The 24,888-nt window shown below is 43.8% G+C and overlaps 1 protein-coding gene across 4 annotated transcripts in view; it reads right to left on the reverse strand.

Annotated features, from left to right (window-relative positions):
* Positions 1–24,888, reverse strand: part of SORCS1 (sortilin related VPS10 domain containing receptor 1) — a 505,682-nt gene that overhangs the window by 37,863 nt on the left and 442,931 nt on the right. For all 4 annotated transcript variants that reach the window (XM_047072706.1, XM_047072707.1, XM_047072708.1 and 1 more), the window contains exons 19-21: positions 14,187–14,373; positions 5,869–6,002; positions 3,850–3,973 (exon numbers count right to left, since the gene is read on the reverse strand). In XM_047072706.1, coding sequence (XP_046928662.1) covers positions 3,850–3,973; positions 5,869–6,002; positions 14,187–14,373 — 445 coding nt within the window. The remainder of the gene's footprint in view (positions 1–3,849; positions 3,974–5,868; positions 6,003–14,186; positions 14,374–24,888) is intronic.

The raw sequence follows: 24,888 nt of genomic DNA on the forward strand, positions 1-24,888 counted from the left end.
ATGTTCCCCTCAGCTTGACTAAATTTAGGCAAATTTCTTCCTGACCACAGCCACTGACCTCCCTTTTCCTAGAGCATTTACTACTTTCGAAAACTTGCAATTGTAGATTCCTCCTCTGCTCTTTTGAGATGCACATCTTCTCCAACCCAGGAATGTCTTTCTTAAGGACTTGGGAACCATATCTTTGAAATGCAACCATCAAGAAAGATAGAAAAATAGTATGGGGTTCCTCAAAAAATTAAAAATAGAATGACCAGATGATTTAGGAATTCTACTTCTGTGTATTTACCTGAAGGAAACAAAAACACTAACTGGAAACGATATCTGCACCCCCATATTCACCACAGCATTATTTACAATAGCCAAGATATGGAGATAACCTACTCTCCGTAGAAAGATGAATGGATACAGAAAGTGTGGAATGTATATGTGGAATGTAGAAAAAACAAAAACAAAACAAAACCTCAGATACAGAGGACAGATTTGTAGTTGACAGAGGCAAGAGTGGGAAGGTGGGCAAAATGGGTGAGGGTAAAGAGGTACAGCTTCTAAGCATAAAATAAATAAGTCACGGGGATATAATATAGGGCATGGTAATCATAATTATTAATGCTGCATTGAATGTTGAAAATTGCTAAAACAGTTAAAGTTAAAAGTTGTCATCATGAGGGAAAAAAGAATTGTAACTACATACACTGCTAGAGGTTCACTAGACTTGTGGGGATTAATTCACAATATATACAAATACTCAATCATTATGTTGTATACCTGAGACTGATAAAATGTTATATGTCAATTGTATCTCAGTACAAAAATAAGATTGACATACTCTTGCCATGTGTACCAGGGAAGGAAGGAAGGAAGGAAGGAAGGAAGGAAGGAAGGAAGGAAGGCAGGCACAATGGACCTCTGTCCATGACACGGAAGGAGCCTACCTTTCATGAGCACCATTTAGCAAACACAGTCAGCCTAATGACGGTGATAATCCCTCACCTCTGAATTCCTCCACTAGTTCATCCCCGGGTTTAAAAATATTCCTGACTTTTATTTTAGGTGAGTTCAATCTTGCCTGTTTAACTCTGTGTGATATAATGTATCTTTAATAGATCACACACTTCATTAAGATTTTCTAGTAATACAGGGGCGCTTGGGTGGCTCAGTTGGTTGGGCGCCTGACTTCGGCTCAGGTCATGATCTCACTGCTTGTGAGTTTGATCCCTGCATTGGGCTCTGTGCTGACAGCTCAGAGCCTGGAGCCTGCTTCAAGATTCTGTTTTCATCTCTCTGCCCCTCCCCTGCTCATGCTCTCTCTCTCTCTCTCAAATATAAAATAAAACATAAAACAATTAAAAACAAGATTTTCTAGTAATATGCCTGAAACTCTGACACTTGATCTAACTTAAGATAAATGAAGGATATTTGCTCAGAAATTTGGTTAGAGGAGGGAAGACCACTTCCTTGCTCAAGCTTTTGATAAAGAGATGATTTTAGTGAAGGTTGCTCATTTGATGGAGGGCGATCCACTCTTGGATGACACCTTTAAAGACATTTTAGGGAGAAAGATAACTAAGCCGGGCAAGTGGGTGGAAAGTGGTTAGAAACATTTCCTCTGGATTCAGATTCCTAGGCTCTATCTGTTTATTATACTTAGCTCATATTTCTACATTTGAAAAATAGGAGTAAATATAGCCTATTGTTCATAAGTCTGCTCAGAGAATTCAGTAAAACATCGTATGTATCAGGTGCTTTGAACAGATGTTGGTAAGGGCTTTGTCAATGTTAATTTTTACCACTATCATCCCCATTATTATTATTACTGGAGCTGTCACTGAAGAGCAGAATGACTCAAAGCCAGTAATTTCCCATTTCTGGGCTACGATTTCCTCTCTGCGAAATGATGGCATGAGCCAGGTCAGGCCAAAGACCTTCTAGGTTTAACGTTCTCTCTGTGGTTCTGATGAGGTTGCTGATAGGCTTAACCAAGAGAACATCTGTTGGGAGTCATGGGTCAGTGCCCATTAGTGTCACCTATGACATCCAGGAAGGAAAGAGAGGAAAGGGAGTCTCAGATGGAAAAGACATGAAAGCTATTTAGTGGGGGTAATTTCAGAGCATGGGCCCTGGGTCTAGGTGGGCAGGGTTAGAAGCCCAGATCCACAACATACTAGCTGGGGCAAGTTATCTGTCCCGCTGAAGTAATGAGAGTATTAACATCACCTACTATATGCTAGGTTGTCATGAGGATTCAGTGCATTCACTGAGCATAGAAAAGAGATGAAGAAGGAAAGAGAGGCAAAGGCACTCCCCCATTTTGGCCACCTGGCTAAGAGGTTGCCTCACTGACGGGACCTTGTTAGGAAAACCACAGCCCTGGTTTGCTCTCACTGTTTGGGCTTAATCAAGCTACTTTCAGGGGCCTGTGGGGGTGGGGGAGGGGAGGGGAGGAGGGAGGACACATTATGACTCTTAACACCCAGCCATGCGAGGCATAATGTCCTCAGACTTGTTCAAAAATGCTTATAAATTGCTTTTTGAATTTGAAGGTCAAGTTCGCAAGATGAGAAATGAAAGCAGTACCTGCATCAGAGCCAATTAATTCTGGGACTGGGGCAATTGATAATATTTGGACCACTAGCTAGTTTCTCTTTGTCTCTCTCTTTCTGTCTCACTCCTGGTCTCACCCCCCCTCCCTTCATCCCTGTCTTTGGTTCTCTCTCTCTCTCTCTCTCTCTCTCTCCACAGCATTTACCTTTCCTATCTACTTTTAAATTTTAATTTTTCATGATGCATATATACCACTTTCATATTAACAATAATTTTCACATTTTTATCATCCACCTATAACACTCAGTGCATACCTATCTATCTTTTGGTGCAGAAAAAAAAAATTACCAAAATGAGATCGATATGTATAAACTGTCTTTAATCCCCCATTTGAAGTCAGTGATCCTATCTTTCCATTTCAGTATATTTTCATTCTGTGCAATACTCTGACTACATTCAACTTCCCCAACTGATTAGCAGACTGTTCTGTATCATTGCTTGTTCAACCAATATCCAATCTATGATGATACATGACATCTGCATGGTATTGCTTTTAATTTAATCAGAGTATTTTTTTTTTAATGATATGTATTTCTGGAAGAGATCTTCAGAATATTTACATATTGGTAGATTCTTCTTAATAATCAAGACTCTTAAAGTTAAACTTTAAATTGTTTGAAATTTATTGTGTGTGTGTGTGTGTGTGAGAGAGAGAGAGAGAGAGAGAGAGAGAGAGCACATGAGTAGGATAGGGGCAGAGAGAGAGGGAGAGAGAGGATCCCAAGCAGGCTCCACATTCAGCGCAGAGCCTGATGTGGGACTCAAACTCATGAACTGTGAGATCATGACCTGAGCTGAAATCAGCTGTCAGATGCTTAACTGGCAGAGCCACCCAGGCACCCCTTAAAGTTGAACAAAAGCCTAAATATTATCTATTTTCTTTTATAATGGGGGTTTTAGTTATTCAAACACCACCAGAATACCAAATGGAATGGATCAGCTTTATACATAATGAAACTCATTCCACCCCACCCAGGTGAATGGGTGTAGAGTTGCCCTTTGTGCCCCAGAGCCACTTTCAGGAAACAGTCCAATAAGCGCCCCCAGGGTCTTATGACAGCAACTATGCTGGGGAACCACCTCTCCCAAAAGGAGGAGATCAGACTTGACTCAGCTCTTTCTCTACCACTACGCTCTTTTCCCTGGTTAGAGGTCATGAGCCAGGGTGGCCAGTGGGACAAAAGCACCAGGCTAGTTCATCTGAGCTTGGGCCCAGCGACGGGTTAGCGTAGACAGGGCACTCACCATACACCGCGATGCTCTTTGTGTCTTGCAGGATGGCATTCCCAGCAGAGACCTGGACTGTGATGGTGTTCATCCCTTCAGAAGTAAACTTGAATGATATGCTTCCCTCCAAGGTGATCAGAGGCTAAAATGGGTAAAGGCCTAGAGTCAGGGGACACTTGCTCAATTACAGATGAGACAGCCACTAGCTCTGATCCACCAACAAGCCACTTAAGTCAGCATAGGCTCTTCCTGGTGTGGCCCTGGGTGACCGGCTCCACGTATGCCTCCCCATCATCTTAAGTCCAGGCTAGAAAGGAGCTACGAGAACCACGACCCTAAGTGACTCTGCCCATTCCTTGTGAATACGACACCTCTCTTCCGGTATCTTTACACAGCAGTCTGGGGACACTGGTAGGTCTTGCTGGTTGGTGGGATATAGCTCTCTATCTGTAACCTGCTCAGAGCAGGCAGATCCCTTAACACAAAGAAATACTCAAATCAGACCAAAACAGGCAGTTCATATTAATCCAGATTTAAGCAGTAGTCATTGAAAATCTGTAAGCTTCCAGTTGTTCATCTCCAGGGTGTACCATTTATAGAAAATTACAATGGAACACAGTGACCGTGGACACCAAAACTGTACTATTTAGACTGGAGTGGCCTTGTGTGGCTTGGTTCCTCCGAGAAGCCCTATCAGCAGTTTTTGGAAGTAGCTGCTATGGAAACAAGTACTAATTGGATAGTGGTTTGAGGACTGAAAAAAAGAAAAAGAGAAAAAAAAAAGGATTTGGAGTAGTGCCTGTAATATAATCAGATGCTGGGGTCCTGGAGGAAAAGATTATTAGCTTACTGACCTCCCTCAACTCACTCCTCACAAACATTTTTCTTTCCTGTCTTTTCTTAATTAATGTTAAAATCTAAATTCATGTTCCTCCCTGTATGGCAGAGGGAAGACCAAAGCCCGGCGTAAGAAGTCTACTCGACACAATCTGTGGAGAATTTGTTTTTTGCTGATGAGAGCCAACATGAAGCTCTGGGGTAGAAACAGATTTGTATTGGAATAAGTTGCACTATATTTGAAGAGCAAAGCCCCCCCAGTGCAAGAAAACGACTCTGCTGGAGGAAGATGAAGGGTTCTAGTCCCACCAGCTCATCCCTGCGCCCCCTGGGGAGGCCTGAGGCTGGCTGCCTGCACGGACATCTGGAAGCCAATTTGAATCTCTGAGAATGGAGTCAGTTCAAAACGGAGCTTGCAGCCTAGTATGAGGGGAAAACAATTCCCGTGGGCACGGGGAGGCCTTGGATCTGGCCTCTGGTGAAGCCGCTGAATGAGGCGGGGAAACCACCTCCTGTGTGTCCTCCTCATTTTTTTCTGGAAAATGAAGGGCTTACAGTAAGTGAGGTTTATGGTCTCTATGGAGTTTAAAGGTGCTGCTGACTTCTGGTCACAGGCCATGGTTTTTCACAGGGAAAACATAAAGGGTAAAGCTGTGGCTACGTCTGATTAGGCCATTTGGGGGCTGGGTTGTAGTAAGTATTTGTTGCTTCAGACTCTCTGTTATCCATTGGCTTTTTTTTTCTTTTTGTGGACCGTTTTCTGCCCTCTCTTGGACCATGTGGTTCCAAGGAGACTGATTTCATCACCTCTTTTTCCATTCCCACCACTGGGAAGGCTTGGTCAATAATACTCCATTCTGGGACATCTGTAAGAACTTCTATGAAAGACAGTTCATTTTCCCTGCTAGGTGGTGACAGTTAAATAGCTCAGGTTGCTGCAAAGGGTCTTTGCAAAGGCAAATCTCACTGGAGAAGAAGGCCAATGTGGAGGAAGATAAGGGGTAGGGGTGGTGCAGTGAGAGACAGACAGAGAGACAAAGGCAACAAACTGTTGAGATGACTGGTGTACTAAGAGCCTGCTCTCCCCGAAACGAGGACTACCCTAGACCCTTGAGTTACAGAAGCCATTTCATTTCCTCTTTTCCCTTCAGCCAGTGTGAGCTGAGCTGCCATTAGATGCCGCGTGGAAGGCTGACCCACCTCTGTGTTGTTTCCATACCACCATACGTAAGTGAGGGTGCCCACTTGGCTGGGCCACAGCACTGCAGTTGCGTTGACCTCTTTGTTCTTTGTGGTGACAAAGGGAAGAGACAGGTGTACATGCTCCAGGGGACCTGAGACACAAGAGAAAAGACGAGTCATGGAGAAGGAAGACCTTTCTTGGCTTCACCTTTCCCTGCTCTGAAGAGAATACGTATTAGTTCTGGAAGTCTCCAAAACGTGACAGTCGTATTCCCTGAGGAAAGTGCCAGGGGTTGCCCCTGCTTTGGAGAAAAATATATATCGTGACCCATTGTATCTCAATATTTTCCACTTACTGGTCTTTCTTCCAGGCCTAAAACCTGAGTTATGCATGTGTAAAACTTTAGAAATTTACAAGTAATGTATGAAGTCCTTAAAAGAAGAGCCATGATACGAGACTTCATAGGAAGATGCAAAGTCTTTCCAAGAGGTCATATCTGTGGCGGTAAACAAGGATGAAGGAAACCTCACGGAGTCCAGGTGGGTGGCAGGGGGAGCTGGTGGTGGTGGTGACTTCACAAATCCCCAAACCATTTTAGATGTGATGATTCTTTACTCTTTGTTAGATTTTAAAGATCTGTGTATGTGTAGACACATATGTGTATGTGTGTGTATGTGTGTGTGTGTGTGTGTGTGTGTCGCTGCCCGAGCATATGTAACACCACATGTTTGGTGTTAAGGTCAGCTTGTCTAGGACAAAGCGTGCATGAGCAGGTAGAGACAGCCCTGTGGTTCTCAGGTTCTCAGGATGTGCTCAACTGAAGAAAAAAATGGGGGGGGGGCACGATTCTAACTATGGAGGCCCGCTAGATGGACAATATCATCCACATCCTGACCTTCAACTAATAAAGTTCATGCTTAGAACTCAAAAATCACCGACTTGACTCTGGACTCCATTAGGAGCCAAATGTTCCTAAGAAATTCATCATTTCCTACACGCCCCCCACCCCTTCTGTAATCTCCATATCTTAATGAAAAAAAAAAAAAAAAAAAAAAAAAACAACGTATATCCAGGGCACCAACCCAGAAGCATAAAGTCAATGTAGATTCCTTATTCCTTGCCACTCATTCTATGTTAGAAACCACGGATCTGGTTTCATAAATACCTTTCGGTTAGAGTTCCTCTCACCATCCCCAATCCTTCCCTGGCTCATACACCTAGACTGTCACGCTCCATACAGATCTTCTGGCTTCCAACCTGCTCCCATGCTAATCCACCCTCCCGCTCTGTGTGTTCGCTGCCTGCCTGCCTCAGTAATAGACAACCTGCACCAAGTGCCACGGTGCCCAGAACAAAACATATGCTCCAGGGTGAAGGTAGAGCAAGTGTAAAGATCCTGAGGAAGAACTGGATCTCCATGTTTGTGGAATAGCAAGAAAGTTCAAGTGGCTGCAGTGAGAGGTGGAGGGAAAGAGTGGAAGCCATTGAGACCTAAGAGGTATTTGTACATATAGCATGTCAGTCCGTGGGCTCTGAACTATGCATATGTGGGTTGTATGAGTTCATTCTTGCATGTATACAATTTATATGTTCATACAATGTATGGCAATGACTACGTACCTCTCACCCTACAAACTGTTGTGAGAGTGATTTTTCTAGAAAGCCAAGTTGATCTTGCTTACTCACTTGTTCAAAACTAAATTTCACACTCCCTAATTATAATGATGATGATAGTTAAGAACTATTGATCTAACATTTGTGAGACAGAGAACACAGGCTGCAAACTTTTGGAAGGTAAGAGTCTTTCATATTTACCTTTATACATAAAGGCTAGCATAGTTCCTGAGATGTAGCAGATAACCGAGTGTTTTGCTGGGTAAATAAACAGACAATGCAATTTCTTGTTTCTGCTTTTGTCTATGCTTCTCTCTCTTTATAGAATTAGAGTCTTGGTGACCAGAATATAGGCAAGAATTGATTTCCTGGTTTATAAGCCATATGATAAGAAGTAGTTGTTCATAAGTCAGAACGGTTCAATACAATAATAAAAGGGCAGCATTCACTGAGTGATAACTATGTGCTACGTATTCTGCTAATGACCCTTTTGAGTCTCATTTGCTCCTCTCCACAGCCTTATGGAGTAGGCGATACTATCACATCTGCTTAGAGATGAACCAACAGAGGAAAGTGACTTTCCCAAGGTCACGCAGCCAGGAAACATCCATTCTGGGGTGTGGACCAAAGAAGTTTGATCTTAGAGCTCATGCTCTAGCCAGCTGACAAATGCTCAAAAGACCTTTCCCTTTTTAACAAATTAGCTATTAAGAGTCAGCATCCACTGATTACTTAAATACATTCCAGGCACTGGCAAATGCACTTTATACATGTTACCATTTCTTACACGGCTCTTGCTGTTTTGCTCCAGCAGGCTAGGCCCTGTTCTGCCCTGAGGCCTTGGCTTAGACACCCCTCTCGAGGCACCTGCCAGTCTTCAAGTCTCAGTTCCAGGAACCACTCTTCTGGAATGCTCTTCCTGACTCCCCTGATCTGAGTTAAATGACTCAGCTAGAAGACAAGGACTAGATGAGCTTTGTTAGACATGCCAGTTCCATTCTAACGGGGTTCATTGTCTTTGTCTCTCTCACATATGAGTACTTAATATATTTTTATTTTTTTATTTTTTAAAAAAATTTTTTTAATGTTTATTTATTTTTGAGACAGAGAGAGACAGAGCATGAACGGGGGAGGGTCAGAGAGAGGGAGACACAGAATCTGAAACAGGCTCCAGGCTCTGAGCTGTCAGCACAGAGCCCGACGCAGGGCTTGAACTCACTGACCGCGAGATCATGACCTGAGCCGAAGTCAGCCGCTCAACCGACTGAGCCACCCAGGTGCCCCATTAATATATTTTTTAAGTCAGAATATCAAAGTGAGGATGGTGCCTGTGTCCTCTTAATGGCAACAGTTGAATCTTCTTAGTGAAAAATGGTCACTAATTCATTCAATAGTTTTAGAGTGCTGCCATATGTCAGACATTATTCTAGGTGCTGGGGACACCTGGTACTTGGTGAGGCTTATGTATTATTGAGGGAGGCAGGCACTGAACCCACAAAGCAGGGGTACGTGATAGAGTGCTAGTTTTGTGTCTCAGAAGAAATGACATTGGAGCAGTGACCTGAATAAAGTGAAGGCGTGCACTATTTGTGATGCATCGGGGTGAGGGTAGAGCAAGTGCAAAATCTTGAGGAGGAAGTTTGCTCGCCATGTTTGGGGACTAGCAAGAAAGCCCAAGTGGCTGCAGGGGAGAAATGGAGGGAAAGAGTGGAAGCCAAGGAGACCTAGGATTCAGGACGCATAGCATGTTGGCTTGTAGGCCATGAAGTACCCATATGTTTGCATGGTTCATTCAAATGTGTGCAATTTACCTTTCATATTCCCACCTTGTCCTCTTGTATTCATTTACTTTTTTTTTTAAATTTTTTTTCAACATTTCTTTATTTTTGGGATAGAGAGAGACAGAGCATGAACGGGGGAGGGGCAGAGAGAGAGGGAGACACAGAATCGGAAACAGGCTCCAGGCTCTGAGCCATCAGCCCAGAGCCCGACGCGGGGCTCGAACTCCCGGACCGCGAGATCGTGACCTGGCTGAAGTCGGACGCTTAACCGACTGCGCCACCCAGGCGCCCCTTATTCATTTACTTTTTGTGCATTTGACATACCTAGTTTCTGCTGCCCCAAACCTAGCTTTTAAGCATCTCTTCTATGTACAGAGGGTGCAGTCTGAGCTAGGGGAGCCGTGGAAGCGAAACTCCAGTCCCTGGAGGCCCCCAGCTGGCTGGCTGCTCTAAATCCAGAGCTGAACAAGCTGGCAGAGGTAGCTCCATGGCAAACGTGCCTGTGGTGCCGAAGAAGGGCGGCAGGTGGCACTGCATCACTCCATATGAATCTTTGCTGCAAGGTGGTTGAGGGAAATGGGAAATTGTGTGAATCGGGTTTCCCTTCTCTTTTCTTGTTTAGTCCTAATGTGCTGCAGGAAGCAGCTGACGCCTGTGAAGCTGGACATTGTGCACGTGTGTGTGTGTGTGTGTGTACATGTGCAATTACACACACAATGATCGTTTGGGACTGACTCTACCATTTGTCCTGGAGACCTCTGACTGTAGAATTGAATATTGTGTATGCATTACATTGATGTTTGTCTGAAATGTAAAAAATGCTCTAGGAGAAACTAAAGTAGTTCAAAGTATAAAGATGAAATCCTAAAACAGAGTCCCTTAAACTGCAATGTGCATACGGATTATACTAATCTGTTCAAGGCAGATTATGGGCACGTTTCTAGAAATTCCAATACAGCAGGTCTGGAATGAACACTGCATTATTATCATGCAGTTCTGGGGTGGGTGACTCATTCAACCACGCTTTACAAAACTCAAGTCTAACATTTGCCAGCCAAGATAACAATCATGTGAAAAGTTGCAAAACTACATAGGTTTTCAACAAACTGATCACTTCACCCTAAGGTAAAGAGCAGAAAGGCATCTGTAAATGGTACCTATGTTAGGAGATAATTGCAGAGAGATCTAGAAATCTGGCTCAACTACTTATTTTTAACCTTTCATTCTGCTAATCTGCACAGTATTCGGTGACTTTTTTCCTGCAAATCTGGCTGAGATGGGGCAGCTTTCTGAGCAGAAATGTGCGTGTCCTCTAAATTCTACCCGCTCCCACCAGCTGAGGCCAACACTGGCTGCACCACCACGTGTCCCGTTAGTTTGCAGACTAGCAGAGCACAGTAAATACTATCCCCAAGAACTTTCTGTCAGGCTACCACAGATTACCCAACCTCCCAGTGGGAATGGCTCACCCACTCCTGGAAACTTTACAGCAGGCACATCCTCTCCACTTGTTTCTGATGACTTCTGCAAACCCGTATTAAAAACTAAAACAAGAACAAAACCAAAACTCTCTGATTTGGACTCAAATCACCTTTCCGACTTGAAGGGTAGAGAGAATCTTTCTTCAAGACAGGAAATGGGGGAGAATTCTGGGCAAAGGGGAGGGTGTTAGAGAAGCAGAGGGTAGGCTTGGCGAAATGACCTAAGGGTTGCTGCTCAGAACCCACTAAGTAGAAACGCACGTGCTACTTTGTGATGATGGGAAATCAAGCTTTGCTAGTTGACAGGTCACAGCATATTTTGCTTGAAAGAACCTTTGAGAAACAAGATGTGCATTCCTCACATGACAGCAGAAAATCTAGGCTCAGAGAAATGGAGTGACTTGGCCGGGAGTTTGGGCCAACTCCCAACTCAGTCCAGTGTTTGGGTTTCGTTTTTTCTACAAAGACCACCCCCAGCCCTGCCCCCATACCCTGGTACTGTGGCCCAAAATGGCCAAGAGACCCTTCAGGTTTGAGATTTGGGGGAATGTTAATCAATTACGGTCTTGTTCTGACTTCGTCTTAGTATACAATGGTGTCAAAGCACTTCTCCCATCTTCGTTTGCTCCATCTGCAAGAAAGGGCCGATGTTGCCTGTCATGGTACAAGTGTCAGGAGAAGCAAAGGAGGGCATGTGCCTTTGCACAGTGACATGAACTTTAGGAGAGAAGTGGTGACGTGAGCAAATATGTCAGACCTGCTGAAACTGCTTATGATGGGGGTTTTAGATGTATGTGAGTTAAAGAAAGTTTAGAAAAAAATCCTGTTTTGATGCAGTTAGTAAAAAAGAGTTCATTCTTATCCCCAAGGCCAGGCTTAGAAAGGGTTCCATTACATGAAGTATGCTTATCCAACCACTTAACCCAAGATAAGCCTAACAAAATTGCGATCAGAACACAAAACTTTCCAGGGGCGCCTGGGTGGCTCAGTCAGTTAAGCATCCGACTTCAGCTCAGGTCATGGTCTTGTGATTTGTGAATTCGAGCCCCGCGTGGGGCTCTGTGCTGACAGCTCAGAGCCTGGTGCCTGCTTCAGATTCTGTGTCTCCTTCTCTCTCTGCCCTGCCCCAACTTGTGCTCTGTCTCTCTCTATCAAAAATAAATAAATGTAAAAAACAAAAAATTAAAAAAAAAAAAAAGAAGAACACAAAATTTTCCATTACTAACCATCTGCCATTAAGGTGAAAGTCAAAGTACTGAGCCACTCACTCAACTAGGCTAATGCGAAAAAAAAAAAAAAAAAAGCCACTGAACAAAGCAGTACATTTCTTCTAGAAGCCATGGCTTCAGCAACCTTTAATCTCTGTGCTGTTTTCCTTCCCAGGGTTGAGTAAGGTTGGGAGAAAACCAGGTTAGGGAGCTAGCTCTCAGAGGATCTGATCATGTTTAAGGGGTGAGGAAGAATCCACAGGGTGACCAAGAGACCAAGGTGTGGATGATCTATGGGAGACCCTGAGAAACTGCGACACAAAGCTAGTGCTGAACTTGAACTCGGTATTTACACATGGTTAGCATGTGGTAGATGTTTCATACATAGGCGAGATATGGAATAAAATCACTGTAATTCTTCAGGAGAGCCTGAATGGCTGTAAGGATAAAATCCCCCTTACAGAATAAGCCATGGAAACATGACAGGTTGCTAGGTAGGTGGCCATTTTCAGCAAAGGTACCAGCATTTGTGTGGCAAGTTAGTTTTGCTACTAATAACCAATGTTGGTGAGGTACTTCTGAGAGAGTTTCTGATTATTCCTTAGTAAGAAAGATTATTTCTTAGCGAGAGGCAACTCCAGAAAGTCCATACAGGACAGCCTGGGGTGGGGCAGTCATGGAGTCAGCAGGAAGGGAGCCTATGGAAGGCACCTTGAACCTATGTAGTGGTACAGCAAGGAGTTCATGTTCCTTCGGGACAATCTGTGAAGGAGTGGAGGGGATAAGGGTTGGTGGAGACAAGCTGCATCACTGACAAGACTGACCTCAGTGATCAAGAGCTGGCACTCCTGAGTCTGCAGCCTGGCTTTGCCAGATAGTAGGTCTACAAATGCATTACTCAAATTCCCCGACACCCACAGCTCTTTGTAAGTAGGGTTTCTAATAGTGCCTACTTCCTCAGGTCATTTTGAGATGTGAGACCATACATGCAAAGAGCTTGCTTAGCACAAAAGTGGGCACATAGTAATTGCTTCATAAACTTTAGCTGAAAAGAGGCAGGAGGAGTGGGCACACTGGGAATCTTGTACAACTTTGCTTCAACCCAAAGGAGGGAGGATGCGTTTCTTCAAAGCCCTTTTGTCATGAGTGTACAGGAGAGAAAGATCAAGAATTACTGGTACTGCTGAAATCCTCAGTAATTAACAATCACTTGGGGAATCCCTGGATACTCTTGTCCTCCCACTAGACCAAAGAAGCTTAAGAAAAAAAGATTCCAGTTGGTATGTTCTATACTCAGTTTAGTTTCATGGGCCAGGGGCAGGTGGGAGGCATGGGATACTGCCTGGCCTTAATATTCTTCGCTTAGAATTTGGAATTAGTTTGGACCAGGCTGTCCATAAAAGGAGCTTTCATTTTAGGAGGCCAGTGCCTTCTCCATTAGGCCACCAGGGCTTCACATAGCTACTTCCATTCTAAAGCAAAGCATTCTGTAGCAATCCAAAGATGTCCTAAGCCTGTTTGGGGATGCCCCCACCCCTGCCACAAGGGGCCTTCATGGCGCACGTTTGTACTACACGCAGCTTAGCAGCAGTCATGATGTCGTCAGACTTAACACATCTTTAGATTCCTCCGTGGGGCAAGCGCTTCGACACCTCTTGGAACTGCTTCGTAATGCAGCTTCCACAACACTGTTTACACTCTTCCCCTCTCTTGACACCAACTTCTCTCTAGCACCGAATCATCACGGATAAAAGCCCAGGAAATACACTTTCAAAACAGGAGCACGAGTCTAAAAGAGTTATCAACAGTGAGGTGTATCATGGGAAGAGAAGAATAATGAGATGGGGAGAAATCCCATCACTAGTGCTAATTCTCAATGCAGTAGACTGAGCCATACATGGGAGTTGTTTTCAAACGTTTCTCGCTTAAAAAAAAAAAAGACAAATCCATATTCAGTCAAATAGCTCAGCAAATTGCTTAGGCCCAGCCGTAGACACAGGTGTTTGATCTCAGAAGCATCTGGAAGAGGCACAGGAAGTGCCATGAGACCAATTTCAGGCAACGCAAATTCTAGGATTCTTCAAATTCTGTCCCCTGCTTTTATTTTCTCCCCATTTGGCTCTCTTATTCTCCTCTCCCCTTCTACTCAAAGATAACTTGTGAGCTGCTTCTAGATACGACATTTGAGGTTATATGTTAAAAGGACACAGCATTTAAAATATGTCATAAACCAACAACAGTAATAACATACAAGTTACATGTAAGTACAGGACGGCGCTGTCCGACCCCAGACCGTTGTCCACCTGCACCGTCACTCGGAAAATGCCCACGTTGTGATAGACATGTTTGATGCCATCTTCCATGGAGCTGAGGTTGACGTAAGACACTGCCACGCCATCACCAAAGTCCACTTGGATGAGTGTCCTCTGGACGTCACCCTGAAAAACAGCCCAACATCAGGAAAGGGGAGTTGGTACTTGCTGCCTCCGCTCTAGGGGCTTCTCCTGGTTCCTGGCTCCGGGAAAATGGCAGACTCTGGCTCCCTCCTACAGCTGGGAGCATCTGTCTGTGTTTGACAGAATCCCTGTGACATTCCCTAGCAGATAGGAGCTTACCAAGATGGACGGTCTCCAAATTTGAAGGGCACTGATGACCGAAAGTTTCAAGGTTTGGAAAAATTCAGTGTTCGTTAATCAGCTCTAATTTGATATTCAATTTCTCAGAGGGATTTGTTTATGCTCTTAGCATCCACGTGAATAAAAGGTATACACACACAGCTTTAAAAATTCAGCCTACCCCACATGGTCACAGACCTCTTCCATGTGTTCGGAACCCCTGGGCCCCTTATTTCTGGTTCCCTAACCATACAGGGAGAAGCATAAAAGACATCTTGCCTCGCACCTGATATGACATTGGACTCAGCCCTGTTATTAAGATAATAAAGGTTAATGCTTTCATACTTCAGCATTTTGTGCTATCAGAATGATAACATTTTATTCTTCACAGAATCTTAGTTGGGAGAGAAAAAACAGGCCAATATTTGTCCATTTTACAGGTGGGGAAGCTGAACGTTTTAATTATCTGTTCAAGGTTAACATGGCTAATTAGCAGCAGACCTAGATTTGAGCCCATCTCCCTGGATTTGCATCTCATTCATTACAGGCGGGTAGAACACTGATGGCTCCCTGTGCTTGGATCTCAGTGTGCCAGTAACAGGCTGCATGACTTTATGCATTCAGCCTCCTTGGGTGTCCATTACCTCATCTATGAAATGGGCATAAGAATACCTTACTTTCTTAACTTGAAAGGTTGTTCTAAGACACATGAGTTAATCAGTCATCTGTAAAACTCTGCTTCAAAATAAATTACTGTCAAAACAACGCAGCTGTAAAGGACCTGCCATAACCCTTTTTACGGCTGGATTGGAATCCTATCATTCTAATATTCCCACCGGTAGGCCAGGAGAGGGAGGATCAGGTCTGCTTTATGAAATCCGGGACCTGTAAGAAAATTGCCTTTTGGAATAACAGCAGAGATTATTTAGGAACAAAGTTGCTTAGACCTTAACCACAAAAAACAGCTTCCTTCCCATGCAGCCCATCCTTTATCAAGTTTCAAGTTTTCTGTTTGTTTTCTTAGCGTTTCGCATTTTAACTGGGAGAAAAAAAAACCTAAAAACAAACAAACAAACAAACACCTTTTAAATAAAAAAATATTTTCGATTAAGTAAGGTTCATCTGGTATCATATTTTTTTTGAAAACGCCAAGTTTAAAATGCTGACATTTAAAAGGCTAATTCACAAGGAAAGGAAAAGCCGTTCAAATCCTATGAATCTCCATGACCTACTGTTCTGTTCTATGCCCAGCCAAGCACTGTGTGGGGGGCACACTAGCTAACTCTCAGTAGGGCATGGGCAAGAACTCTCCCCTAGGGTGGGAGAAAGAAACTCCATTCAGAACTACAAGACAGATTAGCCACAAGCCCAGACATGGTGCAGTTACCTGAATTCCCTTCACTAATAAATATAAATGTCAACCATTCTTGCTGACTTGTCCTTCATTTGCACAAGTCAGACTGATCAATTTCTCATGCTGTTTCTGCTCATTTCTCTCATGTTTTCTGGATTTTCAACAGAGTTGCTGCCAGACAACCATAGGTATGGGCACAGAAGAAGAAACCACCTTAAGATCTCACATCATTTGGGACAAGTGTCCCGGGAATTATCAGGAATAGCTAGGGTTAACTGGGTTAACCGAGGAACAAGACAGGCAATATAATTTCTGAGAGGGCAAGAGGGAGCTAGCAGGAGAGCTCAAGCAAACTAGTGCGCAGGCACTTGAGTAGGAGGGAGGGGCAGGAAGGGAGAAAAGGAGAGACTGAGAGGGACAGTGAGGGAGGGGGAGAGAGAGGGGAAGGGGTGAAAGAGAGGGAGGGAAGGAGGGAGCCAGGGAGGGAGGGAGGGAGGGAGTTTGAGACAGAGACTGAGAAAGAAAGAGAAGTTTAGGAGCACCTGGGTGGCCAGTCAATTAAGCATCAGACTTTTTTTTTTTTTTTAATGTTTATTTATTTTTGAGAGAGAGAGTGAGACAGAGTGTGAGCAGGGGAGGGCCAGAGAGAGAGGGAGACACAGAATCTGAAGCAGGCTTCGGGCTCTGAGCTGTCAGCACAGAGCCCAATATGGGGCCTGAACTCCAGAGGTGCGAGATCATGACCTGAGCTGAAGTCGGACACTTAACCCACTGAGCCAGTCAGGCGCCCCAAGTGTCCAACTCTTGTTATCAGCTTAGGTCATGATCTTGCGATCAGGAGATCGGCCCCCCATGTGGGAGCATGGAGCCTGCTTAGGTTTTTCTCTCTCTCCCTCCCTCCTTGCCCCTCCCCCACTCACAAGCTCGCTCTCTCTCTCTCTCTCTCTCTCAAATAAACATTTAAAAAATGTTAAAAAAAAAAAAAAGAAAGTGAGCTAAAGGGTTGGTTCTTTGTGGAGACAGAATGGACATCAGGTAACAGTCACCATTTGCAAGAACACAGAGGGGAGATTCACAGCTCAGCTGATTCTACCTTAGCCCCCATGCAACTGGGAAAAGTACAACCTTGGCTGCCCCTGCTGGAGTCTACCTGCCTTGCCCTTCCTGGCTGGTATTCACCGCTCTGCTTTTGTGGGCCTGGATTTAAACCTCTTTCAGCACTTAAAACTCTTCCCAAGTTCTGTCTGGATGACTACTGTCTGTCATGTTAGCCTTCTGGCCTGACAGCATTCTTAATTATCCAGTCACGACAATGCTCCCCATGCATTTAATAGACGAAAGAAGAGAGCCATGGTGTTGGGTCTAATGTATCAGCAGGGCTGACTTCACAGGGGAATCATGCTTTTAGGGTATTAGGTCAGGTATTAGGAAGATCTTTCTCTCTCTCTCTCCCTCCCTCCCTCTGACACGAGTGCAGGCCCCCGGGCTTGGTACTCTCCACCGGGAACCAAGAACTCTGAGGGGCCAAGGTAGCAGATTTTATTCCTGCTGTTGCAGCTTTGCCCACTCAAGCGGATCAAACCAGATGCCACACTTTTGCCCTCAGAGGCTCTCAGGTGCTTCTCAAGCCTAACACAGCTGTACCTGGTTCTCTTTGGGGCTCATCAGTCATCAGCCTCTGACTTCCTTGGGCTGAAATTACCATCTGAGACAGAGCTGCCAAGTCGTTTAAGAGAATGAGAAACAGGGCAAGGGCAAGAGAGCCTAAGTCCTCTATCACCATTTGATTAGGCATACTCCCCTACTTTGACTGGCTTTCTGGTCATTCATTCAACCAACCAATGAACCAACCAACCAACCAACTAACAAACCAACCAACCAACCAACCAACCAACCAACCAACCAACCAATTGAATGGTTGCTTACTGAATGTCTATCTTGTGTCAGGCATGAAATGGGAAAATGATGGCAAGTAAATTACAACAAACCAAGCAGAACAGATGTGGCCTATCGTTTCAGTGAGACAGATTAAATAATCAAACCTAAGTAAAAAGTTATTACAGGGAATGACATCGTGTTGCAAGTTGTACAGTCGGGAAAGGTGGAGAGCTAAAAATTGGATCGAATTGAAAATTTCCAGGAAAGCTTCCCAGATAAAGTTATATCTGAGCTGTGATGACCTGAAGGGAAGAAATAACTTATCTAAACAAAGGACACCAGTGACTGACATGGAGGTGAGGAGTCCAGGCAAGGGTGACAGAGGGAACCAGATGTGCAAACGCCCTGCAGCAGAAGGGGGGTGGTATAATCAAAGGAAGTTAAAGACACAGGAGGGACACATTATTAAATCAGACTGAAGGGGAGAAAAATTACATTTGGGAACTTGGGGCCTAGTTTCTGATTTTTATTTTGAGCAATGGGAAGCCATTAAAGTGAGGTTTAGTGGAAGACGGCATGATGATGGTTTAAATTCAAAAAGATCACTCTGGTTACAATATGGAGGGTGAATTGGAAGGAGGCCCAGGTATTCTGGGAAGCTAATTAGGGGGTAGCTCAGGGTAGATGATGGGAGATTGAGATATGAGTTGCAACAGGAAATTACATGTACCTTTCTGTCAAAATTAACTCCCATCATTTATTGGTTTTGAAAGCAGTGAATCTCAGATTTTGCTATCAGCATCTCTTGTAGAAATTAAAAGAAAAAATGCTGATGCCCAGTTACCACTCAAGACCCCTCCCCTCTTGGCTCGGGGCCTCTGGGGAAGATGCTCAGTGCTGCTGGGGTCCGAGAAGGTCCAAAGAGGATGTTGGGCTGTGCCGAAGGTTGAGGCCCGTGGGATCGGATGGTTGAATAGTAGGTTTTCTTGTCACTTAATCCATCTGCAGATGAATACAGCATGGCACCAGCTGATGCTATTCTCCTTCCATCTTGGCATGGTGGCAAAGCCTTCCCAGGATGTCCTCGAGGTCTAAGTGTGAAAGGTGCACCAACAAGGCCAGGAATGAAAGAACCGCACTTGTTGTTCAGTGTCTGGTGCACAATTACGTGCAAAAATTCCACACTATCTGTGGCGAAGATTAGTTAACTTCTGGAGGAAAACGAGTTGCTGGCTAATCCATAAGTAGTTGGTATGAACTCCTCGGTGCTGAGATGTGTCCTTACTGGCTGTGCCCTCAGTGCCTGATGCAGGGCCTGCAGATCATTCTTTTAATTCAACAAATTTGGACTACTGTCCATTTGTTTGTTCTCTGGAGTGCTTCCTTATATATTATCTCGGTTGGCTGTCAGGAGTCCAGGGAGATAGCAAGGGAAGATGTTCTTTTGCTCTGCTACACCAGGAGGACTGGGGCACAGACGGGTTAAATAAGATGCCTGAAATCCCACAGCCAGTGAGACTTAAGGGTTTAAGATTATCTGTGGTTGAACTTTATCCACGCAGTTCAGTCCTTGGTGAACTTCCTTAATTGAAAGTTACTTGTAATAGTTTCCAGCGACAGAGAAAGACGATAACAAAGGCAAGGCATCACTTTCTTTTCCTGTTAGACTCCATCCCTGGCTTTGGCTCCCCACCCCCCCTCACCCTGACAACAGCTTTGTTTAGAAGGGGAAATATGGATCGACGTGAACACCATACTACATTCTTATGTCTTCCTTCTGGTGAAGCAGTGTCACGTTGAAGCCATAAAGAGAATAGACAATATGGGGAACAAGAGGTACTCATAATTCAGCAGTCAGGAAAATGTGTGTATAATTGAGAGTTACCTCAATTCAATAAACCACAAATCATCATTCCTGAAATGGAACCTAGGCTGGCAAATATCTAGGCTACCAGATAACGTTTTTTAGACCTGCTGCCCTTTCGTCATGTGCCCTGATATAGATATAGAACTATTAGCTCAAAAGATGTGCCCAAGAAAAGCACAAAAGCCACATGAAATCCATATGGGGATTCTACAAGGGCATCACTGACTTCTGTAATAGAAAAACAAATATATCAAATGGCCACTAAGGAGCCGAGATTAACCTGAGGAATGGAAGGTGTATGAACCTATCAGTTCCTGCAACATGGCTTGAGAGGAAAATGGGAAAACAAATGCTATAGTAACTCAACACTGACAGCCTCGTCCCAAGATGAGATTCCAAGACACTCCTGAAGGCATTATAGACTCACTGCAGATAGAAACGGGGCTCATATGTCAGAGTCTGGCCCCTGCAAAGCTCCAGCTTGCCTCAGCCTTCACGAAAATTCAGTTTTGAAAGGGAGCTTAAAGTTCATGTGGCAAAAAGTACGATGCGGAGAATTGACTTGAGTATAACCCATTGTTGTCACAAACAGAAACACAACAGATAACAGTATACGTACTATATGCGTGTGTTCTTACGAGCATAAAGGTGATGGTAAATGCAGTGCAGTCTGTTAACACTGACTCCATGGGGGGCAAAGAGATGTGAGGTGCAGACAGAGACCAGCATTTAGGATTAAGAGAGGGAGGGAGTAAAGAAGAGAAAGTAAAGACTTCACCAAATTTCAAAGGCGGGGGGTGGAGTATGGTACGACACAAGAAATACCACAAAACACACCATTCTATTTCTACCATTAATGTAAATGTTTAAATATTGAATAGGTATATGAGAAACAACCAGAAGGGGACACAGATTGATCATAGATTGATGAGGGAGTACAGCCAACTTTGGTCTTAGATTTCTGTTCTTTCTAATGCTCTTTGGATGACAAAGTACAATAAAAAAATCATCAGACGACATTGAATGACAGAAACAAAAATAAGATACTTCAGCCCTTTCTAATACTAAAAATGTTTAGCAGAGTGGGGAGCACAAAGTAAAAGTAACCCACCTGTGCGTTGCATAGCCTACTCCCGGTAGGTTTAGTCAGACTCAGGTTAACAGAATCTCAACAAGAAACAGGAAAAGAGATCACTATGGTACACTGAGTCCTGGCTATCAAACAGAAGGTTTCTTCAGCTGGTGGAAATAAGTTCATGGGAGCAGTGCTATCCACCTTGTGCTTATTCAGTAAGAGTGAGCTCTGGCAGGTGACTTCTTATATAAAATATGCAAGTAAGACTATTCTAGAACATCTCCTGGTAGTAGCTAAGAGAAAAGACAGCATTTCTTGAAAGTTCACTGTGGCAGAAATAATAACTGCTCTCTGTATAGTATCTCATTTAATCTTCAACCCCAAAAGACTGTTAAGATTTGCTTTGAGTCCCAAGACTAGTTTGAACCAAACTCTCTCTTCTTAACTCCAAGTCCAGCACTCCTACTACTGGTTCACAACTGAAACTATTTTATTGTGCTCATTCCCAGTGGGTGCTCTTGAAGAAAGGATTCACTCATATGTGAAACCAGAAAGCTTTTGTAAGTTCCAGTAGCTAAAACCCTCTAACGGAATGCCAACATGGATCAAATTCTTCATTAAATAGCAATGTAAGAGGAGCTCAGTATGATATGCAGGTTCTGTAAAATACCATGGAAGCTGCAAAACTTCTTTGTGAACACCCTGCTGATGTGAGTGCTCAACAGAGTGAGAAGAACTCTAAACAAGAATCAACTGACATGACTGTGTTGAGCCTGCCCTTTTATAATGGTAAACTGAGTCCTTCCAGCACAGGATAACACTAGTCTATAAGAAAAGACAGTTGCAAATGCCCTATCTTCTGTTCCTAAGCAAGTCTTGGTTCTCTCCGGTATCCTTTTCAAGAGATGCTAGCATTACTGAAAGCTGAGACTGCCTCACTAGATCTGCTGGGAAAGTGTTTCCTGAATATGTGGTTCAATTCATGCTCTCTGGGTTTCTCTTCAGCTTAAAAACTGAGCTCTGGACACAATCTCAAGATACTTCCATAGTGGCATGATTGCATAATTATAGAGTCAGCTCCTCCCCTTGTCTACTCAGAGATGGTTTTCTCTGGCACAGGTGCCTCCCCAAATGTGCAGACCCCCACACCTCTTTCAAGAAAAGGTAGCAGCAGTAAACTTGTACGCTCTGACCCAGAGGGAGAATATTCACACAAGGGAGGAGGGCAGTGAATATGGGGTTTTACATTTCACCGGAGAACTCAGGTCCAACAAGGTCAGTGATGCCAGAAGACCAGACTACGGATCCACCAAATCATTTGACTGGATACATATTTCACGTTCCCTAGGATGAAATACAGATGGCTGGGCCCTTCACTGAGGACTCTGATCCTTGGGATTTGCCTAGCTAAGTATCCAAACACTTCGGGATCTAATGCTCAGACCAAGAATTTCCAACTGGAACATTACAAAATGGTTTAATCCTTCATTTCCAAATGAGCCATAGCACCATGTGTTTGAAACGAACAGCAAATTTCCACATTCTCTTTTTATGTCTTCTGTACTTGGTGTCTGGCTTAGAATGGAACAGAATACCATAAGGCAGGAGGGACATTTGGCTTGTGTAAGCAGATCAATAACTATAAGCCAAGGTCCGCTTACGGCATCTAGACACTGTGGTAGATAGAGCTCATACTTGTGACCCATTATGTTTTAAAAACACTTTTTAGGTAATATAGGACATCAGTACATTATTACCACTACATGGTGGCTTTAGGAATCAACACAGCAAGCTTTGGTAGGAAAACTAGGGTGCCACCAAATGACAAAAATCATGTAAATATTTTTAAATAATTTTAAAAAATCAGCCTAAGCATTCAGGTATGGGATAAGAGCAAAATGGTGCTTAAAAAAGGAGTAGGGAGATTCCTTTAGGAATAAACTTATGCAATGAATTTTTCCAACGTATTTTTATGTAGTAAAATATACAATAGAAATATGTTAGGTTTGGGGCACCTGGGTGGCACAATCTTTTAAGCATCCGACTCTTGATTTCAGCTCAGGTCATGATCTCATAGTTCATGAGATCGTTCTCCATATCAGGCTCTGTGCTAACACTGTGGAGCCTGCTTGGAATTCTCTCTGTCCTCTCTCTGCCCCTCCCTTGCATGTGCGTTCTCTCTCTCTCTCTCTCTCTCTCTCTCTCTCTCTCAAAATGAAAAAAACTTAGAAAATACTTTATAGAAATATGTTAGCTTAATTAGAAGAAAGAAGAAAAAAGAGAAAGTCATGGAAAATTCATAAAGAAAATGTAGGAAACACATCAAATGAGGAAAAAGAAAATTCAAATTGCTCATAATTGTATCACCCAGAGATGACATTGTTAGATTGGTAGAATGTTATAGTAACCAATGAGAAGCACTTGAACATGTGCAAATGCATAGACACACACACACACACACACACACACACACACAATCCTGGAATCATTGTACTGTTTTATGTTATGCTTTCAAAATTTCTAAATAGCGTTCAAAACTTTTTTATCTAGCATCACTTGCTAGACTTAACCAAAATCATAAGATCTTATCTCTGAAATGGATATATGATTTCTTGCCCCAGATGCTTACTTCCTCACTTTTCCAAATTATTAGGTTCTTGAGAGATCTAAGTGACTTTATAGAGGTCTACAGAGTACTGTATGAAGAAGAAGTGCCCTACAGAGTCAGCTGGTAACTTGGGAGTTGGAAGACTCTGGTTACATGCCCTTTGAAATGCAATTTACATTTGAACCTCAATTTCTTTACTTATAAAAATAGGCAGAATGACCATGAGCCAAATCATCAAATTTAGGGTAGGTGACCTGTTATTTTTCATAATTGTATTATTCTTGTTATGGGCATTAGTGAAGATCCACTCATATTCCAACACCCCTTCAGGCTGCTAAAATGATCTCAGCTCTTAGGTGAAGATGCATAGTTCATTCAAGTGCTACTGGTCACAAGGTGGAGACTGTCCACGCACACAAACGGTGGATCACACTAGGGGCGCCTGGGTGGCTCAGCTGGTTGAGCGTCCGACTTCGGCTCAGGTCATGATCTCACAGTTTGTGGGTTCGGGCCGCACATCGGGCTCTGTGCTGAGAGCTCGGAGCCTGGAGCCTGCTTTCGATTCTGTCTCCCTCCCCCTCTGTCCCTCCCCCACACGTGCTCTGTCTCTCCGTGCCTCTTATAAATAAATAAAACTAATAGAAAAAATTAAAATTAAAAAAAAGTGGTGGATTACACTAAGGAAGGAGCTGATAAGACAAAGTCATGGAATAATAAATGACAAAGTGCAAAGCCAGAAACCTGAGGAAGCTGCACACTTGGGCAAACCTTGCATGGTTGGGTGAAGTTCTCCTTCAGGGGTAGTGGCCAGCCGTGTGAATGAAATGGGGCACTGGTGTTGTAGGGCCTAAAGCAGACAGGCTGAGAGACTGAAACGCTCGGTAATGAGCCAGGTGTCGCTCTTTGCTTGTCAAGGCAAAGTGCTTTGCAAACACTGATTCCCTGAAACCCTAAAGAATAGCAACACCCCAATGTATGTGGACCAGTATTGAGGGAAGGAAAAGTGGAGCCTTAGAAAGAGCTGCTAAAAGGGGCAACTGGGTGGCTCAGTCGGTTAAGCATCCGACTTTGGCTCAGGTCATGGTTTGCGGGTTTGAGCCCCACGTCGGGCTCTGTGCTGATGGCCCAGAGCCTGGAGCCTGCTTCAGACTGTGTGTGTGTGTGTGTGTGTGTGTGTGTGTGTCCCTCCCCCAATCACGCTCTGTCTCTCTCTCTCTCACTCAAAAATAAACAAACATTAAAAAAAAAAAGAGCTGGTAACCAAGTCAACCTGAACTTCAGATGCTAGGCCTCTGGCTAGAGACAACCTATATTGCCCGCCTCATTTCCCTCTTTCTTTTTTAACTTGAAGCAGCAAGGGAGAAGAAATCAAGTGGCTCAGTTACCTTGCTAGAGTCAAAGAGAATAAAGCTGAATAGAGTATGGGATAATACATGAGAAAGCCTCTTAAGTCCCCACGGCTCATTGAAATCAGCTCCTGTTCCTTTGTGTGAAAGGAGAAAACAGCCGACGCTTCTGAGTCCGCCCTGGGCTGGCTTAGACACTGATACCTGTCT

The sequence above is a fragment of the Lynx rufus genome, unplaced genomic scaffold (genome assembly GCF_022079265.1).
Source record: "Lynx rufus isolate CCGP_SWC_20201006 ecotype Redwood Valley unplaced genomic scaffold, mLynRuf1.p SCAF_11, whole genome shotgun sequence".
Classification (NCBI taxonomy): Eukaryota; Metazoa; Chordata; class Mammalia; order Carnivora; family Felidae; genus Lynx; species Lynx rufus.